At 45.1% G+C, this 26,748-nt stretch overlaps 1 protein-coding gene across 4 annotated transcripts in view; it reads left to right on the top strand.

Annotated features, from left to right (window-relative positions):
* ARHGAP4 (Rho GTPase activating protein 4) overlaps nucleotides 1-26,748 on the top strand; it is a 190,082-nt gene that overhangs the window by 76,539 nt on the left and 86,795 nt on the right. For all 4 annotated transcript variants that reach the window (XM_069209438.1, XM_069209437.1, XM_069209436.1 and 1 more), the window contains exons 2-6: nucleotides 9,839-10,034; nucleotides 15,291-15,453; nucleotides 15,868-15,930; nucleotides 18,361-18,537; nucleotides 19,403-19,531. In XM_069209438.1, the coding sequence (XP_069065539.1) occupies nucleotides 9,839-10,034; nucleotides 15,291-15,453; nucleotides 15,868-15,930; nucleotides 18,361-18,537; nucleotides 19,403-19,531 (728 nt within the window). The remainder of the gene's footprint in view (nucleotides 1-9,838; nucleotides 10,035-15,290; nucleotides 15,454-15,867; nucleotides 15,931-18,360; nucleotides 18,538-19,402; nucleotides 19,532-26,748) is intronic.

Here is a 26,748-nt window from a genome sequence, read left to right as displayed (position 1 = left end):
AGGACAAGGCAGCCAGCAATATACGTTTACTACATTTTAATTTTAATGGGGAAGTTTGTGCTTTTCTAAATTCACTTAAGGCCTGACATCATCCGTGTTATATTATGTGATGCCCGCTCTGCTGCCATATACCAGTCTGAGGGTGCCAACTTCATTTTTAATCTATAATTTTACATTCCTTCACATGTACAGAACATTTTAAATGTGTTTAATTGCACCTTTTTTGTTTAGTCATACACATGTTATTGATCTGTTAATATTAAGGAGCTTTGTCAGCAGTCGCGGACCCCCTGAGTAGGCTTCGCAGACCCCCGGGGTCCCTGGACCACATGTTGTAAGCCACTGCCATAGAGTGCACAGAGCAGGTCACGTAATTTACATTTCGTGTGAATGTGTGAGGAAGGCACAGGCAGCTGTTGGCACACTGAGTGCCAGAGGGAGCACAAGTGCTATATTTGCAGCTGAGGAGAGAGTGGGGCGTGTTTGTGAGGGAGGCATGGTGAGGGGGGGGGGGGGGGCGCAAGGCACAGAGTGAAAAGGCCGAGGAAGAGGATTGTGATGTGTGAAGGGCAGAACATGGTGGTTGTGACCCTTAACAGACCACTTCCCCTTTCACAGGCCTTAGCAATGTGTATTTAACTTCCTGGTGTTTTCAGAGCTGAAACCTTTTCAATTCTAATGTTTCACAGCAAAATCGTTGTTATTTATTTATTCAGTGCTGCTAACAATCACTGGCAAAACCAATGGGCCTGATTTGCTGCAGGTATGTTTGTTGTTGTGTGACGTTTTCTGATGTAATAGCAGAATATTCGGAGAGGAAGCCACAGAAAGGTGACGCAGCACGCTGTGTGAGGCCGAGGGTTCACCTTTACACCACCCCGTGAAGTGCCAGCATCTCTGGGGCATAGCCTGTGCGCCGATTCAGACATTTTTGGGGTGTAAAATAGTCCCTTATACAAGCATTCCACCGAAGGCGGAATGATGCACCAATGAGTGAATAACATGAGGCGAGAGGGGTTTAGTCCCCTGGATGGAGCCAAAGCTCACTATATTATATTTTAAAGAAGTTGAACAATAGGTCTTGCAGGTCTGAGGCTTGCAGCCTGCCCTGAAGAGCAGAAATCCCTCTAAATTAGGATTGTGCAGAGGAATAAAACTGGAGCAATTTGGTTTTACACTCTGCATGCCGCCCCCTTCGGCACCTATTTGTCACAATGACCACCCGGGCGTTATGTTGGCAGCCAGCCCCCACGTGCCCCCTGCATGCCCGGGTCAGCCCTGCATGACAGCAGCCTGGCGCTGAGGCGGGAGAGAAATGGCGGGACATTAAGCGGGCCTGACAAGTGGCATCAGAGCCCGCCCCACATCCCCTCTGGGCCCCCTTCCTGCCCTGTCATCGCCAGCGCCCTCCCAATGTGCATTTACCTCCCCTCCCCCCCACCCCCAGCTTCATTACATTCTGTCAGGCCTTTCCTCAGCTATTTCAGGCGCAAGATCACATCTATTATAGCGCTCGGATGTCCTTGGCAAGGACTCCAGGCGCTATCATAGGTGTGATTGCGCGTGCTCACTACTACTAGGACTCTGTGCATGGAGTGTGGAGGGGAGGGTGACGTCTGCAGTAGGTGCGGACAAATAGTTAACATGTAGCTCACAGAAGGTGGTGTGAAGGCTGCCTCTAGCAGCAGTACAGCACCAGTATGATAGGTGTGATCGCACGTGCTCACTACTACCAGGACTCTGTGCATGGAGGGGAGGGTGGCCTCTACTCTACAGTAGGTGTGGACAAGTAGTTAACGTAGCTCACAGAAGGTGGTGTGAAGGCTGCCTCTAGCAGCAGTACAGCACCAGCATGATAGGTGTGAGTGCACGTGTTCACCAGGACCCTGTGCATCCAGTGTGCGTGTGATTAGTGCCTGAAAGAAGACAAGACAGCGACAGCCTGTAACGCAGCACAGCCCCTCCTCAGCACAACAGACAGCGACTGAGTGCCGGCGGGCGCGTGAGGGGCGTGCATCACTCCCCTGCTTTCATTCTGTCAATAAAATGGCTTCATAATGCGGGTCTCTAGTGTCCGTCGGTCGCAGGGCCAAGGGCATCTTCAGTGTTGACATTTATCAAAACATTCCCAGCAGTGCCTAGAAGTATACAGAGAATCACAAAAGGGTGCAACAGACGTAAATAAAAAGGACGTAAAACATACACAAAGCCAACTGCTCCCACCTCACAGTAGGTAGAATTAATCATTGAGCAGGGATTATTCTGTCATAAGAAACACGCGTTAACGAGTGAATTATTTTACACTAGAGGAGATTTCAGAGAGATCCAGCCCACAGTGCAGCTGCTGAGCCGGCAGTCGGTTTAATTGTTTAATTGCTAATTAAATAAATACAGATAATCTACCGATCATCGGCTTACGAGTGTCTGGGAAGCAGATTGCAGTAGCTGCCCTTGCTGTGCGACAGCTGCGCTCCCTGAAGTCTGGTCCCCGAAGAAAGGCGCTTTTCTACAGTGCTGCGAGTGGGAGCACAGAATATGGAAAAGCGACCCCTTGGGGGTCAGGGACGCCGGGGCGGAACCCTCGCACTAGTTGTGCACGGGCTGGCCGAGGTGTCCGCTCGCACGCCTCGCGAGGCGTGGGAGCAGAAGTACCTCCAGTGAGGGTAACGTCGGGCCGAACCGGTCTGGGCCGCCACAAGCCAGTGGGGGGCTTAAAAGCGCCACCACAGAAGGCTTGGCCTTCTTCTTGTTGGCGCGGCGGCCCTGACGTTCAGGCTCCATCTTGACCCACCCACCCTCTCCTTATATTAGGCGGAAGAAGAGAGACTAAAGTAACCTGAAACAACAGAGGGGACCCCAAGGGGGGCCCCGGTATAACACCAGAGATAGGATCCTGAAGTCCTGGACTCAACCTGCGGATGGACACACCAGATTGGGGGTAGGGAGCCCAAATCACTGGGGTGGTCACCAATGTTCCCTCTAATTTTTTTTCCACTGTGTGTGGCAGTGTAAGGTCTCTGTGCGCTGCAGCCAGGGATATGTGCGCCAAGAAATTGACCATTCACACGAGCACAGTGCATAACTACCAAGATCTTTGGCATTTGCCCCTTTATAGCTTTGTTTTACCACTAAAGCAAAAAAGGGATATTTTTATAAACATTGCTCCATGTAATAGGGCATTGAGGTAGTTTTGTGACCTGGTGGCCCACCCCCAGTACATGACCTGTTATTTATAGTCTTTAAATCATACGGTCCAAGCCTTGAGGGCGCCAGAGTCTTTAAGAAAGTAAACAATTGCTGTGCCATCTTAACAACTGTGCACAAGTTATTGCAAGCAGAAGAGGTAAAACACAACCAGGGAAATAAAGCATGAGTGACATTGTAAGAATGGAGAGACATCATCCGCTTCTCCTTATGAAGACTTTTCCAGATTGGGATAGCGGAAGTGGCATCATATTCTAGATGACCACACATGACGTTAAATGCCATTACATTTTTAAACACTTTGTCAGCTTGTATTCTGAAGAGGGTCCTCCTTTTGTGTTTTTGTTAATTACAGGGATTTGTCTGTAACTCTAATTTCATAATCACCAACTCCGTTATCCTCTTTTCCTTGTTCTTTTGCTTACTATGCAATCCTTCATTTCCACTTCATTTGGTCTCGTGCTGAAAATTTCCCTTACTACACTGTTCAAAGAAAAGAAAGTTTTGTCTTTTTAACAAGCTAGGAATCACCTGCACTCCAACAATCACTGATAGCGCAATGTTTGATATTTTTTAAAATCTTGTTTTAGTTTTCTGGTATGGCGTTTTTTCACAGAACTTCCAATAAGCATCCTATACTAGCCTAACAAAATGTAGACCATCATCCACACTTAGCAATATTGCAGCATGTGAAGATCGGGGAACTTTATTATAATGAATACTAAGAAGACTTGTCGCAATTCGTGATCCCCAGGGACAGCTGGCCACCATCCTGATGTTTGCACTTTCAAATGCATTCCCATAAAGAAGATGGCACTGATTTAAAGAGAAACGTTTTACTTGTTGTTCCAACTAACATTTTATCTAGCAAGCCAGCTGTATAAACCAGCCAGCCTGCTGATAAGCATGATTTATTGCCCTTAAGGCTGCCCAATGCCCTCCAGGAGATGAAGCTAAACTCCGTGATCTGCTGTAACTCTGAGGCCCTGAGAAACCACAAACCTTATTCACAGTGATTTCTCCTCTGGTCCTGCTCTGCTGGAAAGAGAGCGTATTTTCGCGCTGCTTGCTTTTGAAATGTGCGCGCTTTCCAAATGTGTGTGCGCGGTAGGGAAAGGCATCATGCGCGGGCGCGCGTGCGCCCACCTTACAGGGAACATTGGTGGTCACGGGGCTCATGCCCTGGGCCGCCCCGGTACACCCCTTGGCTGATTGGTGTTTGGAGAGGGGGCGGAACCCTGAGCATGGGGGCAAGGAACAGAGGAAGCAGGGGTACCGCCCCCCCAGGGATACAGGTGACGACCAGTCCCTGTGTGGTCCAAAGGAGGTTCAGGACAGGAAGGGATCCTGTCAAAATGTGTGGTTACAAAAATGTAAAAATGTACATATATCCGTGTATATTGAGGATTTGCAGTGACCTGTTTAATAGAGTAATTTGCATAAGATGATTTGCATAATTTTGATTAATGGTGTTTTGATCTTAAACAAAAGTATATAAATAAATACTTCTTCCAACTAATTAATTGTCTTGTCGGTGGTGTATGACCTGTGTTGGGGTAAAGGCCTGCTGGCGCCTTCCGAGTCCTATGTCGCACAGTTCCACCTGCCCCTCTATAAATGACATTTACCGTCATTCAGCAGTATATTTGGCCATGAACCTTCCTGTTAAACCTTCCAGTGGCAGCTTGGAAAGTAACACAGGCTTAATTCGAGGCTTGAATTTAAATCAGTGTCCTCTGAAAAATAGGAGTCCATGATGGACCCAGATGTTTTTCAAATCTAAGATTCCACTTTCTGAAGTTTTCTTCTGATTTTGTTTTTGTTTGCTGAAATGCCATGTCCTTCCAGCACCCTTCCCATGCATACAGAAATCCAGATGTGGTGTTGGACCCTTCTGTAAAAAATAAAATAAAAAAAAACACCCTGTAAACTTTGCACTTGTATAGTGCACTACTCACCTGTTAGGGTCTCCAGGCGCTGTAGGCATACTGCTGTGGAACCCCTCCTGGCTTTTCCCTATGAGGGACCCACTCCTGGACAGCCCCAGGGTGAAGCCAGGCATCCAAGGCGCTGTGAGGGTGCGTTGTGGAGATTAAGCAAGCTATTGCCCAGAGTTACAGAGTGGGACCCATTAATTAGATTAGGCACTGAGGTGAGAATTATCTGGTCCAAAGGAATTAAGCCCAAGACCCGCTGAGGTGGGAATTGAACCCTGGTCCCGGGCCAGATCTCTGCCTCAGGGTCTGCTGCTCTAACCTTTGTGCTCCTGCCTTGGTCTTAAAGGATGGTGTGACCGCCTGCTAAACATCAGATCTTCCTCCTGACTACTTGAATTCCGCAAGAAGCTGAAGACCTGGCTTTCCGAGTGGTCCCACTAGGCCCTGGGTGTGCCTGGACTCTCACCCACTCAGTGCCAGGATACCCTCCCGGGTGATAGCGCTCTCTACAAATCTGCGTAACATAAGACATACCTCCTCCACAGAGCAATTCCTTGTTCTCCATTTTCAGCCTATTACCAACTTCTTAGGAGTAGGTACACAAGCCCAGATATTCTTACCAATCAAACATTTGACAAAATCTGGTCTGACTATAAGACAGGATATTAAATAGAGCATTGATCTTTCATCTAATAATGGGAACATTAATTTAAATATTGCCACAATTTAGCTTGTGTGGTGAGTTTCGTAGTGACAGGAGAGCCTGGATGCCATTGGAACTGGTTACATTCAAGTTTGAGTTATTTTTGTCCAGAAATCCTGGGGTGCAGTTGTAAGAATAGACTCAGTTTTTTCTTGTAATTGACTTTCTAATTGCTCCTTCCTGTCCATCCTGTTAAGTCTCTGGAGAGCTCCTTCGCAGATCATTCTTTGCGCTTCAGATTAGGAACATCCCAAGAACAATTTAATCTGTGGTTGAGTTGGATTTCCAGATATTGGTAATCCTTTACCGCCTGATTATATTCTTATGCACAATACCACTTTTTTTTCACTGCCTTCATTGTGAATATCCTAACTTTTGTTTTGACTTAAGTAAACAGAAAATTCACATAGTTCTACTGTTGGACTTTGCACAAAGGACATTGATATTCCCTTGCTAGAGTTGATGAAAAGGAATCAGTCCCCGATCCAGTTGCTGACACAAATAATACCGCAGGATGAAGGAAAGCTGTATATTGTGGCAAAAAACGGATCCGGTAGGTACAAACAAAATGAAAAGAGGCCAGGGTGCCACTTGTCCCGGGTCACTCCTTGAAAAGGTTTTAGTGGGCAGCCAGCTCTCCAGTATGGCTTGACTCTACCCCATGCATTATGGAGCCGCCCATAGGTCTATTTACCAAAGTTGGTTGTAACACCCACTTCTTGAGTTAGGTCCCAAGGCGTGCTGTTAGCAAATACTTCTCATGAGTTGACTGCATTGCCAATACTTCTGATGCCATGGTGTTATCAACAATTTTATAAAACCTTTTTCAGTCTGACAAAGCACTTTGCTACCGTTTTTAAGTCTGGCCTAGAGACAGCTGTAGATTTTTGCCAATGTCATGTAATGGAAATCATAAATTCAAGGACCTACAGATACTCGTCCGTAGACAGACTTTGGTTCAGCGCTCTTCATCCATAAGTCTGTCTATCTGTCATTCACATTTCGCTTCCGCCCACCACAGCTCACAGCACGGGGCAGTGGGTCAGCCCACTTCAGCCATTGGCTGTCTTGCACTGTGAGTGACACCTGTTGTACACATTGACCTAAAAAGAAGCGCACTTTAGTGGCAGGGCTGGTGGACCAGTGCTTTACTTTGCCAATGCTTATTTCTTTCCATTCTTTATCCTTATTTATTTTTCAGTCCTCATTGTGTGTTTTAAACTAGGTCTTCGGTTTACAGTAATTCAAAGCCAGTAATACATTTAGCTTGTATCAGTCATGTTTTTTTGTGATGTGCATTAAAATACAAGAGGTTCCCTGCTCCCTACCCTTAGTACGCCTGCCTGGTAGGAAGCATAGAAAGCATCCTTACAGGTCTGTTAAAATTCTATTGAATGTCTACATTATTTTGAAATCATTTTTTTTAATTGCAAGCATATTGCTTCCACATAAAGGTGCAGCATGGTTTGCCTTAGTTATTTTATTGCACATTTATACCTTAAAAATAAAAAGAACAATCACAACAGCTTGCGAAGGTCAGCCCTGTTGGGTTTGCTATTGCTTGTTTTTTCCTATTTGCACATGGAGTGTTCCCCAGCATTACCCATGTTTCCCTGAGGGCAGTCTTAATTGTACAGATGTTCTACCCAGCTCCTGCCCCACGCTCTCCCGGGCTGCTTCCACCCTCCTCCGTATTGCTAGAGTCTGCCCCTCTGTGTTTGCTGCAGAGCTAGTAGCTGTGCTGACAAGCCTGTGAGGGGGACCCCACAGTCCTATCATCACCCTTTGTCTGCCGCTGCAGGGGTCTCATGCCTGCAACAAGCAGCGCACTCAGAAAGAGGAAACAATGATGAGAAAACAAGATATTTCTCCATCTTGCACCTCTATTAGGTAGGCGTAGCATTTTGACACATTTCATGGGAAATAATCCATGGGTGGATGCGTGAAACACCCACGCTCCACCCAGGTATGGGCTTTCCGGCACACAGTAACGCAAGGCAGCAACTTATTTTGTCTTGCGTTACTCCAGATTTATCAAGCCACGCATGGCCATGCAAGGGGCCATGGTAAATCTGACTTAAGGATTGTGTTGCCCTTGCGTGACCCAAGTGCAGGGCAATTCTTTGATAAATCTTGCTCCCAATGCTGAGCCAAAGTCCAGGCGCTTTGGTTAGAGTGTGCTGCTGGCCTGGTTAGTTCTGTGTCACATGGGTCGTGCAGTCACACTGTACTTAGTTATTGCTTCTTCTAACTGGCCAAAGCTAGTGAACAGAGGATTAGTTGTATCTCCTGGTTTACGGTGTCTTGGGATAGTGGTCATTTTTGTGCATCTACATTTCCCTGCTGCTGGTGCCCTGCAGACCCTCGGCTTTTTTTGTTACCTCACAGAGGTTTTGGCTGCGGAGGTCATGCCCCCTCACTTCACACACCTGTAAGGTGAGTGTGGCTAACTGTGTAACAACTCCCCTGGACTCACTGTTTCCCCTATGACCCCAAGCTCCTCCGTGCACCAGTCACCCTGACTGTGGAAGGCAGGTGGGACCCTCCTGCCAATGAGTCTGGGCTCCCGACAGGTCCCTGCTAATTCTATGGAGGAAGCTAGCCATGCTGAGATGTACATGTTCTGTGTGTGAGGGAAGCATTCATTGCTGCTTCAGTATACCTGTCTGAGGGAAGCATTCGCTTCTGCTCTGTTGTACCTGTTTGTGTGTGTGAGGGAAGCATTCATTGCTGCTTCAGTATACCTGTCTGAGGGAAGCATTCGCTTCTGCTCTGTTGTACCTGTTTGTGTGTGTGTGGGAAGCATTTGCTGCTGCGTTGATGCACCTGTGTGAGGGAAGCACTCGCTTCTGCTGTGTTGTACCTGTTTGAGTGTGTGTGGGAAGCATTTGCTGTGTTGTGTACCTTGTGTGTGTGTGTGTGTTTGGGGGGGGAAGCATTCGTTGCTGCTTTGATGCACCTGTGTGAGGGAAGCATTCGCTTCTGCTGTGTTATACCTGTTCTGTGTGTGAGGGAAGCATTCACTGCTGCTTTGATGTACGTCATCAAGAATGAGGGTGAAAATTAAGTGAAGAAGCATATTTGGGGTAAAGGCAGGTAAATGGTTGAATGATGTATAATATGCCCCAGTGTATTGATGGAAGTCATACAACATTATCCCTGTGAAGTTTAAATGTTGCCGGGGCCTCCGTCTAGTACTGCGCATCGCCCGGCTCTTTGCTTCATGCGACCATCCCAGGGGAGTGTGGGCTCTGGTTATGAAACGGAGAATCTCCTCGCCCTGGAAGCGGGAGGTGTGTGAAGAGCCAAGAGTTACTTAGGCTCTGTGCCCTCTTTCTATGTTTGGCTGTCAGTGGTCAGTCAGGGTCACCATCTTTTTCAAGGTGATGAAGTCAATTTAACTGTTCAAAACTCTCACCTAGTGCAGTTTCCGCTGCTTCTTTTCCAAATAATCTTCCTTTCGAAGGGTGCTAAATATTCACTTTTAATTTGTCTCATGTATGCATTGTTTTCATTTACTTTGCGGCCGGCTGGCTCGACATACCTACCTGTCTTGATTTAAAAAAATAAATAAAAATAATAATAATAATTCAATGGTATCTTTTATTCCTCATATCAGTATTCAGTACTTAGGTTTTTCTTCTTTTTAAATTTTAATTCCTCATATTTTTAAAATGTTCTTTTAGCTTTAGTATATGTACACCCGGGTTTAAGGTTTGTGCTTCATAGATAATGAGGCAACAGGGGGTGCAACGAATGCTGGTGTTTTTTTCACTACAGTTGTGATGTGTGAGTTCACTCTGATGTCATGAACTATATGAGAAGGCTTGGTACCCTGCCAGGAAGCAGACTGAAGAGTTAGAAGGATGAGCGAATGCTACTGATTGCTGTGGTGGTGCTCAGTTGTCTGTCCCCCAGTGCTGCAATGGGCCTGAGTGTGGGGCTCTCTCCCAGCCTACACCTGTCCTGACCTCCTTCTCCCCTCTGCCCCCAGAGATCCGCACTCAGCTGGCCGAGCAGCTCAGGTGCCTCGACGCCCAGGTGGACATCCGCCAGCAGCTCCTGCAGGACCTGTCCGAGTTTCTTCGTCGCAAGGCCGAGATCGAGCTGGAGTACTCGCGCGGCCTGGAGAAGCTGAGCGACCGCTTCTCCTCCAAGATCCGCAACTCCAGGGAGCACCAGAGCTTCAGGTGAGAGGAGGAGGCGGCTAGAGGCTGGACCTAGGACACAGTAGTTCCAGCAGCAGTAGAGGCCCCGGCCTCACATATCCGGCTGACCTTGGCAAGGTTGCTCCAATCTGTCGACAAGGTGGGCCCGTGAGTTACGTGGTTTTGGAAGATCTCAGCTGGAATTTTAGCATCTGTGGCCTGTTTCATGATAGATGTCAATAAGGCCGCCTGATCTTCAAGAGTAGAATTGAGAGAAGAAAGTCGAAAAAATGTATCTTGGTGTTGCTTTCGTAGCGTAGATAGACAAAGCCAACTGAAGCACTGTCCGGGGGATGAAGTGTACATAATTTGTGCGTATGAAGTTGGGGAATCAGATGAGAGAGACTTAGAGGACATGGGCCAGTACTTAATTTGTGGTTATTGTTTCCGGTGCTGAGCACCGGCACTTATTTTTGAGGGCCGGGGCTTAGTTTTTTTGCATCAAGCATTTACTGCGAGCAAAAGACACATATGGCAAAGACGGAGGAAGAGAAAAACGGAAAAGCGTCACAATGGACGAAAGTAGAAAGTTGCAAGGGCAGGGAGTGGCTGTAATTGGATTGAAGAGGCCCGAGATGGTTTCAGGATTACGCTGCCTCAGCATTCCATGTTCCACATTAAATTGCATGAACCGCATGTTTAAGGGGAGGGCTTTGGACACCGGCACCTTTCTAGTTACAAATTAAGCACTGCATGGGGCCATCTACTTGGAGGAAAACCAAGGAGTATCAGTCCACACTGTGTGGAGAGCAAAAGGTGACTAACATAGCGCTGTGAGGAGGGTCAAAAGCTACTGAGAGATCGAGAGAAGGTACAAGAAGAGAATTGTCAAGGACAGAGGACATTTGGTAAGTGCAGCCATAGTGTAGTGGAGGGCACGGAACCAGGTAGGAGTGTAGCTACTCAGCACCGAATGGTCTAACGCGAGCCTGTTAGACCTGCCACTGAGGTATTTTTAGATTTAAGTGGAGTAGGGAGACAAGGAAGTTTTTGGCAGAAATTGGGTAAGGATATGCTGGTTTTTGGCAGATGAGGAGCCACTGGAAAGGCAGTATGGAGAGGAGGTGATGGTTTGCAGAGGATAAGCCATCGGCCATGGTAGGATGAAGTCTGCAGCTCGCCAAAGCAGTAAGGACTGGAGCCAGTGAGCAGGATATGGTTGAAGAATTTAGGGAGGCTGGATAGAACCACCGTGATTACTCAACGGTTTCATTAGTTTGGCCTAAAAGGAGCCTGTGGTGCACAGGAGAGTTGGATGTCTGTGGAAAGCGATGAGATTACTGGTGATAAGAGGGTAAGGAGGACAGCCTGGAGAGCCAGCAGCGATTGGTGGGCGCAAATGAAGAATACTGGGGCCAGACAGGTGAGCGATAAGGGCTAGGACAGTGGTTCCCAACCTTTTGACTTCTGTGGACCCCCACTTTATCATTACAGGAACCCAGGGACCCCCACTGAATAACTATAGGAACCTGAGGACCCCCACTGAGTCATTACTGAAAGCTGGGGACCTAATCTGTTAATATTACTTCATTTTCTAAGCAGTCGTGGACCCCCTGAGGAGGCTTCGTGGACCCCCAGGGGTCCCCGGACCACAGGTTGGGAACCTCTGGGTTAGGATATCTGTACATGGGGGTTGACAGAAAAGGCCATTGGCTGTACTGGCCCGGTATGTGGTGCGAGAGGCAGAGGGGCGTAAGGAGGTCTTGGTAGTGTGGTGGAGGGCTGAGTTTGTTGCCTCTTAGAAGAGTGGAGAAAGAAATGACAAACATCTTGTAAACGTCTTTGAGCAGGAAGTGATGCCTTCAGTTAGCCTCTTTCTCATGGCAAGAAGTGTAAAATTCACATCCGAAACCCTGATCTTCGTGAATGCCTTTTTGATGAGCTGGTCAGATGGTTCTTCCATTCTGTGGCTATCGGAGAACCATCGTCCATTGAGTGCAGACCATGGCCGTTCTGCTACTAAATTGGCGTGGTCCTACCTCCTAATGCTTCCTTGCTCACTATTTTACAACATTTTGAACCATGCGGAGCGACTAAGGGAGAGAGAGGACCATGAAACAGCATAAGCCACTTGGCAGTGTTTTTTCACCCTGTTCATTAGCCACATCTCAGTTTAATATTTTGATGTACTTTGAGCGTTCCAAAACTGAGATAAAGTGAAAAGAATCTCACCTGTCCTGGACTACTTTTAACACAGCATGGAGAAAAATGTGCTCCCTCCACCCATGTGCTTTGTCTGTGGTTATCATGGGCCCTGTCTGCACTTGTGATGTACTTCTACCTACTGCATATATACGTGTGCTCTAGGTAATACATTTACTAGTGGTCGATCTTTCGATGGCAGGTCCTACGTAGACCCGAATTTAAATTTGGATGAATGTATTCTTTATAATTAAAAATAATCAAACTACTGATAACTTCTTGCCTCAAATTGTATTTTATCAGAGAATATAAATGTTACTTTAGGCCAACCAGCCTAATGAAGAAGGCTTGTCTGGGAGCAATTCAAATACGGTATACAAATTAACTTTCCGGCTAGGTCCTAACTGGGATGTCCCACCTGACCTGGCCCAGTCTGACCTGTGACTGTGATGACCCAAGTAGTCAAACTATTTCTTTCCAGCCAGTTGAATTGACTTGCAAGGCCAACAAGTCTCTCCACACTTTCTCTGGCTCATCAGTGTCCTGTGTAAAGTAAAGGCAGAGAGAGAACAGAGACAGGAGAGGACTGTTGCCACTCTCCAGTTAAAGTGATTTTTGCTTGGTGTCTTGGATTGCTTCTAAACCAACTTTTAATATTCGATAATCACACCGCGGTCACAAGGGATGTAGGCCTGCCAAAGACAGCTTAGAAAATGCACCACAAGAAAAACACTTTCTTTTATAAAAATGGTAAAAAATTGTAGGCTTGGCCAAATGCTCTTGAAGGTTGGTTTGGATCAAGGATAGAATCCCTACATTCTTGGTCACATAACCGAGTTCCTATTGGACTGAGCTGCCTTCCAAAACTTTGTGACTTGTTGGCAGAGACAGGAGACCACTCTGCCTGCTACAGGCATCCTGCCTACCTCCTCTTAAAGCCGTACGCGCCAATAATCCTGATTGGCCTGGTTGCTGTGAAGTCCAGGGGGAACAGGATGCCGAGACCTACAGTAGATGCTGCTTGTTAGCCTGCTCTGTTTCCCCTACTGGGCTGTCCGCTGGACGAGTGAGTAAGATCTGAATAGAAATTTCATCCTTTATTTTCTGGAATCAAAGTCTGCAAAAGCTCTGTTGTGCCTTTCCAACAAGTGCAGTTAAATCTGCCCTTCAGTTATATTGTACTGCCCAAAAATGTAGAACCTTTACCACAATTCTTTAGAAGATGGGGTGAAGAATGTAGGGGGAAATGCATCCTCTGCAAACGGAGAGCTGATGAGATAAGCCTCAAGCCTGTGTCAGTTCACACTTGCAGCATTGGTCATCCAGAGACCTCTTCTCATAGAAGTGGACCTTTGGTCTTCTTCAACTTTCTGCATCGCAATGACCCACCCAAGGTATCCCTGAGTGGACAAAGCCTTCCTGGGCCTTGTCTGAGCTTCATAAAAAAAGACCAAATTCTCTAGAAACTGAGTTGATTGGTTCAAGCTTCTCCTAACTTTACTTCATTTTTGGTCAATATAAGCAGAGTGGCTTTCAGTAATGTTTCTGATCTTAAGGTAACATTTGCCTCGGAAGACTTCTCTTTTAATGGTTGCTTCCATTGAACGGAAGGCAGACGCTTAAACCAGGCTGGGCTGTTTTATCTTTCTCTTTTCTTAGAATTGTTGAGGAACTCAATTTCCCTTTTCTAAACTTGGTCTGTTCATTGTATAGTGTACTGTTCGAGCTGTGGTGCACATGCTGCTTGTTGATGCCTGCGCTCCTCCCACACCTTCTGCCTCTGTCCCAGAATAAGCCGTGAGCTCAGCCCACGCTACCCAAGGGTGAAAGAAGGACATTTTGAGAAGCTGGGCAGTTGTCAGGAAGTTATAGAGGCTTTGATGTAGCATACAGAAATGTTCTCCGCCATTCTTTCTTCAGCATAACAAGTGGGTTTCATGCACAAAGCTTACAGCAATAGTTCTTGTGAAGCAGCCTCAGAAAATGCCTTTTTGCACTTGCCTGTGAAGGCTCCGGAGTCAGGCCCGACCGTGCCACGCATCTCTCTTCCTTCCTGTTCTACTTCTCCGTTAGGGTTGGCCGATTGTTCCTCTTTCGACCAAAAGTGCAGAGACACGTTGTCTCACTGACCTCTCGCTGTAGAGGGGAGTTTTGCATCTCGCAAAAGCCTGTCCCTAAAGAGTGTATGAATGCTCACCTACACAGAGTACAGGATGTCGAAGGCACACCTGAGAGTTTGTGGGGAAGCCAAACCTGCCTTTGGTGCACCCAACAAGAAGATGCTAGTCCTGGTCAGTCATGCCTCCATGGTCCGACAGCCGCAGCTTTCAGATTGGGCCACGGATGGAGATGGTAACTCCTCTCTGTGCTGGTAACACCACAGAATTTTACAGATGGCCATGGGGTGGAACTTCCTTCTCTGCTCCTGACCTCTCAGAGCCCTGCAATGAGGGAAGGACCACCAGCTCAATCCATCTCCCAAGTTAATGCACTTCAAAAATACAGCAAGCATCTAACCCGAGCAAGGGTCAACAGCAAACAACTCGCTGATCCCTTGCTTTGGACACTTAAGAGTACAGACTTTCACTTTTTTAAGGCTGGTTGGGCTGGCACACCTGCACACTGACAGCAAAACCGGTGTTGTGTTGTCAGCATCTGCACATTGCCGCCCTGAACCCCGGCATCTCAGTGTTAGGAAACCACCAAGCACAGAGTCACATTTCTCTGTGCCATCTGCTGTGGGTTCTCCGGTGCCCATGATACCAGCACTACTGCATATGGCTGCATTTGTCAATAGTGGGGCACGGGGTCTAGTTCTGCACGTGGCGCACCTGGTTCGGACCCACGGACACCGGGACTGAGTGTCCCCTGTTTGCCAGTTGGATCTCAGGACTGTTAAGGGCACTTTTGAGGCCTTTGGTGTGCTAAGAACACATGACCTCAGATCTTTCATACTGTGCGCATCGGTGGACCTCAGGGATGGTTAGCAAGAGAACAGAACCGGTGGGTTGAGAGCCCTGCAGACTCTTGTCATGAGGTGAGCATCTAAAGAGAGGTCATTCTCATGCTTCCTTCGTCCTCTCCTTCCCTTCCCAGGAAGGACCAGAACCTGCTGTCCCCGGTGAACTGCTGGTACATGATCCTGAACCAGACGCGGCAGGAGAGCCGGGACCATGGCGCCCTGAGTGAAGTCTATACTGGCTTCCTCACCCAGCGCTTGGCGCACATCGGTGAGGACGTTGCACGCCTGTCCAAGAAGGTAAGATGTGCACACCACCTGTACCTGTCCCACATTAATTCACTGCCACACTTGAACTTCCCAAAAGTAGGCAAAAACTCCTCTTAAATTAATTTTTAGAGAACCTATTCTTCTTTCCCTCTGCAAGGCATGTCTTGATTTTCATTGTCCCCCTCATAGCATCTCTTTTCAGGGCCCCATTCACAGCACTCCTTAGTTTTCCCTGCTCCCAGGCACCTCTCCTTGTGTTTTTTCATTGTTTCCCCGCAGAATACCACTACTTGTTCTCCTTTGTTTCCCTGCATGACACTGGTTCTCAAATCCCCTTGTTCCACTGCAGGGGACCTGCTCTTTGCTTTTGTTCCCATGCAGGGCTCCTCTTCCTACTCCTCTCTGTGCCCCATGGCTTTTATTGTTGCTTCTTTTCCCATGCAGAGTAAAGATGTGGGGCTGCAGATGCAGGAGGAGCTGCTGAAGACCATCTCGGAGGTCCAGGCCGTAAGTACTCGGTCTGTCTTTTGGGCACTACTGTCTTCACCCCGCCATCTTTCCTAGACCGTCATCTTGACAATTGCACCTCTCCCTCCACTTGCACATCATATCGGTTATACAGGGGTGTGGAAAGTGATAGAATATCTGCTTGTCCAAGGGATGGAATGCTTAGAAATCTACTTGCCCTGTAAAATAATCCACTGGTCCCTTTTTGCCTTGCAGGGAGGTGACAAAGGATTTGGTTAATGAAGTTAACCCATTCACGTTTATTAAAATGTTTTACTAAATTTCTATTTACATTTTGCATTCTGAATTCAAGAGTGATATTGGTCTGTAGCTTGCATGGAGTTTTATTTCTTTTTTTAGGGTATGGGTCCTATAATAGCCTCAGCAGGTCTGAGCGTCACTTGTGGCCTTATTACGATCTTGGCGGATGAGATACACTGTTACAAATGTAATGTCTATCCCGTCCGCCGTATTACAAGTTCCATTATATCTTACTGCTTTTGTAATACGGTGGCGGGATGTTTGTAATGGAGTATCTCATCCTCTAAGATCGTAATCAGGCCCTTAATCGGTTGCAGAAAAGTTGTGAAATTCATGGAGCAGTTTGGAAATTAGATTTGTCTTACGAGATTTAGAAATGGAAAAAGCCATCCATACTTTGAACTACGCGGAAGGGAGTGGGGGAATAGATTTAGCAATTTCCTCTGCGTTCGTCATTTTTTATTTTTGTTTTGTTACATCTGTAGTTTATTTGGAGGAAGTCTGTGTTAGTTTAGATAAATCATTTCTCTGGTACTTGCTAGACATGGAGCTGAATAAAGTCTTTTAGAAAATTGTTAATGCTGCACATCCGTTCCAACCCAGGGCCTGTTTTTTCCATAGTGGTTGTACTCCTATTTCAATGATAATGGTTTCTGAAAAAGTTAGAGAGCACGGGGCAGTGTGAACGACTTCCAGTTGTTCATTATCTCTGTTCAGTCTCTCCATTTTTTATTTCTATTGACATATTTTTTGTTAGGTCAAAATAATGTTTGTGGTGTTTTTTTGTTAAAATGAAGGCACTTGGAAAAAGTATCCCTTTCTTTGACTCTTAAATTAAGGTGTTTCTTATTGTGGTTTAGAATTTCAGAGTCACTGATTATCAGTTATTGTTCTCTGGGGTTTAGGTTCGGGCGGAAAGTCCCCAATATCAAGTGAGGTGAAAAATATCACTTACGTAGACCATTTGGATAGAAAGGCCTTCCATTTGTGAAGTGCGTTGTTTTATTAGTGTTGTCATCAATCTTTGAATACCTTTGAAGCGCAATTGAGAAATAGGTTATTGGTTGTCCGGTGGGATTGAAAATTGATTGTGCTAGGGAGTGAAAGCTTACATTGTGGTATATATCTAAAACCTGCTCCATTTGGAAATCAAAGTTCCTCCCTTCACCGCAGACTATAATTTTTAAGAGTATGGTGGGACTGTTAGAAGTGTTTCTTTAATCTCTTTTAATCAACCAGGTATATCCCTGTTAAATGTGTTAACATTTGAGATTTGTGAAAGTTTTCCTCCATTTGAAGATGTAGCTATCTCCCTTTATCGCTATCAAGGAAAATCGTGTGAAGTTTTGACTTACAAGGCACAGATAAACATCTCAGTTAATGTAAAGCTAATGTATTTTATATGAAGAATGGAATCGATTTTCATAGATTCTCTTTCTTCAGTTTTGCTTTTGTTCATTTGCACGATAACACATTTGAGAAGCCACAATTGTTTAAAATTCTTTCTGTATGATCAGGTTGTTTGAGCCCTTGCATTTGATTCAAAGAACTCAAAGTTTGCTCATCTTTAAGGCAGTTTGTGTTCATGAGTGTCTGAACCCTTTTGTTGTCTCTAGATAATGACTTAACCAGTACAACAAATAAAGTTAAGAAGCCAAGTACATGTTACTTATGATTAACAAACATTGCTTGTACCCTGTCCCTTTATCCTCCCCTTCTTACGAACTTTGAAAAAAAAAATGAGTCTAGATTTGTTCGATCAGATTTAGTTTGGGAATAATCAATTATATATAATCTGGGGGCATTCTAGGGTATTCGATGATATTTACTCTAGAGACAATTAATGACATTTACGGACTGATTTACATTTTGGCAGAGGGATCACTGTGTCACAACAGTGATGGGTATCCTATCCGCCAAAATCTTAATCCCATAGGATATAATGGGATTTAGATTTTGGCAGACGGGATATCCGTCACTGTCGTGATGAAGTAACCCCTCTGCCAAAATCTAAATTGGGCCCTAAGACCAGATATGTTGGGAGAGATTTGGATTGGAGATGTTCTGTGAGATTTAGTCTATTGATGATTTGCGAGATTTAGTTTAGAGATGATCGATGAGGTTTCCCTTCTCTTCTTTTGTTTTCCTTTTTCCGCCCCTGTGGCCCAGGCCATGAAGACCTACCAGCAGTACCACAGCGAGAGTTTGTATGCCGAGCACAAGCTGAAGGAGGCTGAGAAGCAGGAGGAGAAGCGAACGGGGAAGCCCGTAGACCACACCATCAGCCTTGAGAACCGCGCCCAGAGGCGGAGCTCCCTGAAAAAGGGTGAGAAGTTGGTGGAAAAGGTAAGTTGAACAGGTAACAACTAAGGATTAAAAGTGGTCAAGGAGCACGAGGGGCGTCCAGGGCTGACCTTTATGTGGAGGAGTCATTGAGTGGAGATTCTGGAGTCACTCCAGTCGGTCTTGCTGGTAATTACTGGAATAGGGTTGAATGCGGAGAAAGCCACCCGTTGATATTGAACAGTTTGAAAAGGTGTATGAATCAGCCTTTTGGTTATTGATGGCCTGGAGAGTGAGATATTTATCTGGTTCACTGGTGAGAGAGCGGGGGACTTCTGTTTGGATAGGTTAAGTAATAAAGAAGGTGATAATATTGATTATTGGTTGCTGTAGTTTCCTGCCAGGGCTTGGAATGTGCAACCAAAGGTAGCAATTTCCTGTTGGTATGTAAAGTGATGTAGTCGTCTCTTCATTGTTGAGACTAAGATAGGAAACTGAGCACCTGCTTTAGAGAATTGTAGAAATGAACAGTTCTCCAAAAGCAGTGATAGTCTGAGTGCCTGTGTGATTGCTGCCAGAGTATTCTCATTCCCAGGTGTTACCCTCTTCCTCCAAGATAGTAGTTTCTCATGCTGGGATACCCAAGTGAAATTCACACACAAGGGCAAAATTACATCACTGCTGTTTTTCAGAGGCTGCATTACGGCCCTTTTCTTACTTTGACCCCTAGATAGTCTCACATTGGTTCTTGGTTAGTGCTGGTATTGGTAAAGAGATCTAGTAGTCTTGCTCTCATTGAGTTAATCCTCCCTTTCTTCTTTCCGCTCGCGGTTCCTGACCGCCTTCATAGTTGGGTTCTGTCCCTTTTGAATTTCCCCGCATCACACAGTCTCCCTCATTTCATGGGTTTTCTCATTCTTCCTGGCAGAGGCAGACCAAGTACCTGGAGAACAAGATGAAATGCACAAAGGCGCGGAACGACTACCTCCTGAACCTGAACGCCGTCAACGCCACCATGAACAATTACTACATCCATGACGTGGCCGACCTCATCGACGTGAGTAAAGGAGGTACAGGACCTCTTGGTAGGAAGTGACGAGAGGAAAGACTAAGGAGACAAAGGGGTGGGGAAACCCAACAAACTCCTTGGAGGGAAAGCTGGGTGAAGGTAAACATGGCACTTGATGCAGCCCTCTTGACAATGGCCATCGATGGTGGTGGAATGTGGCAAAATGGAGCCACTGTCGGGAGGTCACCACTCTGTGGCTACTGTCAAAGGACTCGTCAGAGCAGGAACCAATGATTTATGTGCTATTTTATAAAGAGAGTTTCAGACCTTAGGAGTCTGGAAGTGACAGAGGAAATTATATTACACTTGAAAATCAACACTTGGTACCTAAAATAATATCATCCTTAGGCAAGAACAAGGTACCACAAAGTTATCTGAGTTTGGTGGCAAACATACTATTTACCACTGACCAGACATACTAACAAGACATAAATTATATATGCTAGGAAATATTCTGACAGACGTTGATTTGGCAGGAAAACAAACCTTTGCTGTTAGATGTGAGATCACTCTTAGAGAAACCATTAAAGAGTAGGGTTTGATTCATACAGCTATTTCACATTTTTAAGTAAGTTTACCCTTTGAGTAAGTTTACTACTTTTCGATATTCACAAACTTGAGTGTAAATTACTACTAAAATAAAAAAAATATTAATAAGCCCAGCTCTAAACACGGCTACTGCTGGCACTTTAACATCCTCTCATAGAAAGCAATGGACATATGCATTAAAAACAAAACCAAGTAGGAAATGTTAAAGTAGAATAAATTATTTAAAATAGGTACATATATAAAAAAAGTAAGCATATCAAAATGATACATATTCATTATTTAATTATGCAGCCTTTTATTAACCCAATTCTGGCATAAAAATAGTGCAACAATATAGTTTATTTAAAAATATTAACTAATTCTATATATCACTTTTAATAAATTGATGCACATTAAATACATTTTGTTAGGTCGGAACCTATTTTTTTAAATTTAAACTTCAGAAACATAATTTTAATTGAATATATTTCCATTGAATACGTTTTAATTCAAAATTAATTTAATAGTGTGGTAGCATTTTTAAATTTAATTCTACATTTAAAGTAAATATATGCAAAGAAATTACATTACTATTTAGCATATAAATAGTTTTATTATGCATTTTCAAGGTAAATACATTTTTTTTATTTTTCCATATACTTAACCATCTGCAGTTCTCCATCCCGACTGCTGAGTATCCCTGTGGTGAAGTATAACGATGGGGAAAATTAAAAAAATGTATTTTACTCAAAAGAGAGGTTGTGAAGGCAACAAGGGTGGGGAAATAAGGAGCTTGGTGAGTATAGTTGAGAGGGTCATCAGATGGGCATATGGACGGCACCTATCTCTGTGAAGAAGAAAGCTGCAGATGAGGTCTTAGAGGAAGTAACCGTGCGGTGAGCGGAGAAGGAACCCTTGTGGTCAGTATTTCAGATAATCAGATGATGAAGTTAGAAGCTGTTAGTGAGGAAGGAAGAGGGGTGGAGAGGATGAGTAAGTCGTGGCGTTAAGGTCGAAGGAGATACAATGAGGCGAAGACAAGTGAGAATGAATGAGTGCAAAGAATGAGCTCTCCAAGAAAGTCCAGGGGTGGAATGGAAATAGAGGAGCGGTAGAGAAAAGCCCTCAGATGCCACCTTGGGTGAGGCCTCATTCCCTGGTATACTCGCTCAAATAAGTTTCTTGCGGAAAACTCTGTTAACGTAAAAAGGCTCTCATAATAGAAGAATAATCACTCCACCTTTTTATCTTTTGTAGTTCAGTCTGGAACCATCTGGCCTCCAAGGTCTTTAAATGAAAATAAATTGGCTTTGGCAGATATATATTTTGATACCCTTTAAGACACCAAGGGGAGCATTTATTCTGTTAGTCTGCATAATGTTGAAAGCATGGTGTGTTTTACCAAACATGGGGTCCATATAATGCTGTGAAAGATGCTTAGTAGCAGACTGATGTACAGGCCTGCTGCCCATGTCTCCCAGATTAAAAACTCCGACTGCAACTACCTCAAGCATTCCTTCCAAAATCTGAATTTTAATGAAATTTTGGCATGAAGTTTTTTCCAACAATGTCAAATCGATCAATGTCATTAAACGAAATAAACAGTGTTTAGAAACGTTTCTTGTGTCCTTCTAAGCATATGATTCAACAGTTTGTCTTCACCCCAATGCATTTCAGACATCCCTGTGCCTTTCTTCAGGCCCAAGAAACTGAAAATAAATACAAAATGACAAAAATCAAGGACACACCTCATAGTTCATGACGTCTATCTTACTCTGTAAGCCAAGCAGTCTATCAATGAACCTAAAAAACATGCATTAAACCAGAGCTACCTGCATAGTAGGACACCGAACTCAAAAAACACAGAATAATGGCCTGGTAAATAATAGTGAGGCATAGCATCAATTTCTACAAAACACGACAAAGCGTTTATTTTGTATTACATTTGGCTAGACAGTTCCCCTAGCCACACTATACAATTCTGAAACTAATAAAACTTGTAAGAGACATGTCATTTCAAGTCCGTCATTAAGTTCAAATTGTTGCAATGTGTTGTAGCTTTTTTTTATCCAAAAAATCTCTCTCTGCAGAAACCTTCTGTTATCGGTTTCCTTACTGGATTCAACAATTTCCACAGTCTGCAACCGCAGTTGACTGACAGCGTGTGTATTCTTGCCAGTACGTGGATACACTTGAATTTCTCGTTACCTTAGAATTTCCCCCAGGCGTCCAACTGGATCCAGAGATTTTTCTTTGAGCAGTACCCTTGCACGCTGTCAGGTGGCATCAGTCAACCGCGCATCCGTTTTTGGTGTCTGGGTCACCATGATGACACCACAATCGTATATAGGCACCACGCCGGCGCGCTCAGTTTCTTTTCCCGATTTTTCTCGCCAGTAGCGCTGCGCTATGTAGAACACTGAGAATGGTGTGCCAAAACTAGGGCCCTGAAAAGGGAATCCCATTCCCTGCATATCAGTTTGCGGTGCGGGGAGGATGGGCGGGTAGGTAAGGAATCTGCAACTAGAATATGTCTCTATCAGATAATCTGTTACAGAATGTACATAACTTGTTCATCTGATAGATACTTCAAGTTACAGATTCCTTACCTTAGATTAGATACCCAAGAAATACCATCCTTGGTGGTGGGCTGCGATCCAACACCATATTGAAAAGTCCTGCAGGACCGAACGACCAAAGTAGTCATCTCTGTGGACATAACTGTCCAGGCAGTAATGTTTTGTGAACGTGTGCACAGGAGCCCCTGTGCTGGGTATGGACCAGGTACTGAGTATGATATCTGTGAGAGCTTCATTAAAGAATAACCGGGGTTCCAGGCTGAAGCACCTCAGTCAGGAGGTTAGTCCTGACTGCCACAGAAGGAAGATTGAGGCCGAGGACCTCAGCCGCCCTTCCGACCACCATGGAATAAGACGCTTCCGCCTCCGTAGCCACTGTAGGGGGAGAAAGCTTGCGAGCATCTGGAGAAGTATCCAGACCACTAGCCTTGCCCGATTCCTGTGCCTAGTCCATTTCAGAATACTCTAGCTGGTATTCTAGAGGGTCCAGCATCCCCTCCAAACTATACCTGTAACCATACCAAAGAGGGCCAGGATCCAACCTTGGCTGAGTAGACCCCTTTGAAGATAGATCTGGCGTCGAGTGATGCCGTTCTGGGTCATTGGGGATAAATATTGGGTCGATCTCTTGAGCATTGATGTCTTTGCCGGGGAAGGTCGCGATGGCACGACTGGCTTCTGCACAGATCCGATAACCGATCCGGAAGGGCTCTCAGTAGCCGGGGCTGAAGTGGCTGGCACAGAACATGAGGGACCCCCTTCTGACCCCACAGGGCCCAAAGCCGCCGCAACAGGGCCGGTCTGCCCAAAAATGAGGCGCATGGCCTCATAAAACTCTTTCAGCTGAGCAGATGTTGCTCCGGCTCCTGAAAACTAGGGTAGGCGTGGAGCCGACCCATAAGTAGGCTCCACAGACGGAGGCCTAGAGCATCAACACTTTTCCCACGTTGTCCGAGTGACTGGGTGAGGTCGAAGAATGTTTGGTCTTCTTCGACTTCTTCTTGTGACCTTAGTGTTTCAAGGAATTAGAGTGGGACGACGAAGTGTGGTGGTGACTCCGCGAGCGGTCTTGTGACTTTGCTCTTGAATGAGAATGGGAGCGATACGGAGTGGAGCTCCGGGCCACCATGAGCTTCAACGGCTGTTCCCTCAAAGCCTTTGGGTTCATGGCCCAGCACTCGGAGCACGACTTTGGTTTGCGGTCGCACTCCAGGCACCATAAGCACACGAGGTGTGGATCCATCACTTACATTATTCGGTGACAGGAGTCAGATGGTTTAAACCCCGTCTTCCGTGACATCCTCGATGTACCAAAAGAGTAAAAATATGCTGACAAAACAGTCAAGGGTAGCTCTCTCCGGATCTGCCTGTAGGCTGGTGTGGAAAGAAAAGAACAGACATCAGCGGGCTGGGGTGGTGCCTATACATGACTGCGACGTCATCACGGCGACCACGACGCCGACGTCAGGCATGGAATTGACCCTGCAAGGGTATTGCCCGAAGAAAAAATCTCTGGGTCCAGTCTGACGCCTGAGGGAAATTCTGAGGTAAGGAATCTGTAACTAGAAGTCTGTATCAGATATTACTTTTATGTTCAGTGATTCTCACTTTGATCTTTCGGATTGTCTTACCTATATACAGTAAGCTACAAGGGCACTTCAGAAAGTAAATGCAGTTACGAGTGTCACAATGAGAAGTATGTTTTAGGGTAATACTGTATCCATAATGAGGGTGAGTTAAAACGTTTCCAACAATTACACTGCTGCAGAGAATACAATTTCCACATATTAATATGTCGTTCCCAGTGTATTTGCTTGGTCAGATATTGTGGGCTTTCAAGATTTTTTTTCGAATTCTTCAATCTTTGATAAGCAAATAATTGCTTCTCCAAATACAGATGACCAATATCCTTTTCTTAGTTTGTTCAGGAAAGCTCTCGTATCTTTCACATGTGACCTAACGACCTGTGCAACAAGTTGAAAAAAGTAGTCAAGATACATCCCTAGAGGTTTGTGAATGGGACCACATGCCGCTGCAGGCTGTCTAGAAGGCGGCTGAAGCAGGCTCTTATGAATTTTAGATAGCATATACAATTTTGATCTGTTTGGAAAAGTAGTTAATAAAAAGCTCTTAGTTTTCTCAGAGATCCATTCTATCTCTGTAGCTTTGTTCAAAATATCTTGCGGAATATCCTGAAAGTATTGTCTAGGACCACCTTCAAATTCCATTTAAATGCTTTCACGATTGACAAGGGATCAGACTTTACACTTGTAAAAATCTTTAAATACCACTGATCTGCCTCCTTTATCCCTTGAGAAAACAAGGTCTTTTTCATTTCCAGCCAAAGACTTTAGCATCTTCCATTCTATTTTGGATAGATTGGATTGTTTTTTTTATTTTTTATTTAACTTCAATTTTCTCATGGTGTACTAGAATTCCAAAAATATCCAGTACTTTATGAGAAATAAAAGACATAAAACTCTTTTTCGGTTTAAACTTCTTATATTCTTCTTCAATCTCAGAACAAGAATTTGACAAGGTGGAGAAAAAGTATTTGAGTTTTAAATTCCTCATGAATTTGAACATGGCTTTTTGTTTCCAATATTCTGGTTTGATAGGTAGGAGCAAATGATGTGCCTTCGTTCAACACTTCTAACTGGTGTGTAGATAAAGGGTCATCAGATATATTAACAACTAGGGTTTCCTGTTGCTGCGCAAACTGAGCTTCTCTTGATCTTTCATGTTGTTGCTTTCTTTTTTCTCTTCTTGTCTTGGTAAATCTTATCCATAGATAGACTGCTTGGTTTACACAGTATAAGATGGACATTATGAACAATGAGGTCTCTGTGTATGAATTTCCTTCATTGATGTTATTTCACATTGATTTGCAGCTCATTCTCTCTGAAGAAAGGCACATGACTTCCTGAAATCCATTGTAATGGAGCGTGGAATTGTTCTTTCGTCTGATTAGAAAAATGCAAGAGTTACTATTCGCTGTTCAATTTGTTCAGTGACATTGCTGGATTTGAGATTGTTGGAAATAACTTCATGCCCTTATTTCATTAAAATTCAGATTTGGAAAGGAATACTTGAGTTAGCCACAGTCGGATTTATTTATTAATTAATTTTTTTAAGTGGGAGACATTCCAAGGCGAGTGTGCAGCAGGTACGTTTATCAGTCTGATATACAACATATTTTACAGTTATTCACTATAGCGCTCTGGAGCAGGGGAAACGTTTCCTGTTGCAAAATAAAAGTGTGACAGTAAGTATAGTAAACTATTTTTTGGGGTTAAACTATTTTTGTTTCACGAGTGCCTATCGGGGATAATATTTTGTGGAAGATGGCCATTTAATGCCCCCATACAGTGGGAGACCTGTTGTTACAAGTGAGTAACTTGTTCTTGTGTCACCGGTGTTCGCCGTGACCTCTCTTTCTCAAAGCCTGACTCAGAGATCAGCCTCTCTTTGAGATACTCTTTCTTTGCACATGCTGCCCTTACGGAGCATCTTGCAGAACACTAAGGCTTTCTGTGTATTTCTCCAGAGCAACTCTTCCTTCATGGGTTGTGCCTGATGTCGCGTAGACTGTCGAGCGGATCCATGAACTCTGGTTCTTGTGACTGCACTGAGGCTCTTATCCCTGGGGTAGGTGCCCTCTTAGTTGGGGGCAGAGGGTTGAGGGCGCCTCCTGGCTTCTTGCTCAGAAGCTCCACTGTGGCTGCTGACCTGTCACCCTCGCCTCTGCTGAGGGTGAAAGATTTGCTATGAAACCGCAGGGCTGGCTTCCGGGCAGAGGACAGGAAGCCAGGGGGGAAGTGGGTACAGGATTAGGACTGGGTGAGAAGCATCACACATCCATTCGCTGCTGTAGTAACAGCACACACAGGAAGGTTTTGAAAAAGGCTCATTGGTCCAGAGTGAACCTGCACAGAATTGTATGCAAGTGTCCTTCATAAGTGGCTGAAACCGTGGTTGTCCGGCTAATGGACCGGCCTTGAGCGACCTGGGGAAAGGCCCCAGTGTGCAGGGGCCTGTGTGGCAGCCTCAGGCCACCCAGCCTGAAAACAGCCCCAAGCATGTGGCATAAGGCATTTC

This window comes from Pleurodeles waltl, chromosome 10 (genome assembly GCF_031143425.1).
Source record: "Pleurodeles waltl isolate 20211129_DDA chromosome 10, aPleWal1.hap1.20221129, whole genome shotgun sequence".
Taxonomy (NCBI): Eukaryota; Metazoa; Chordata; class Amphibia; order Caudata; family Salamandridae; genus Pleurodeles; species Pleurodeles waltl.
This window is presented reverse-complemented; position numbering and strand designations above follow the sequence as displayed.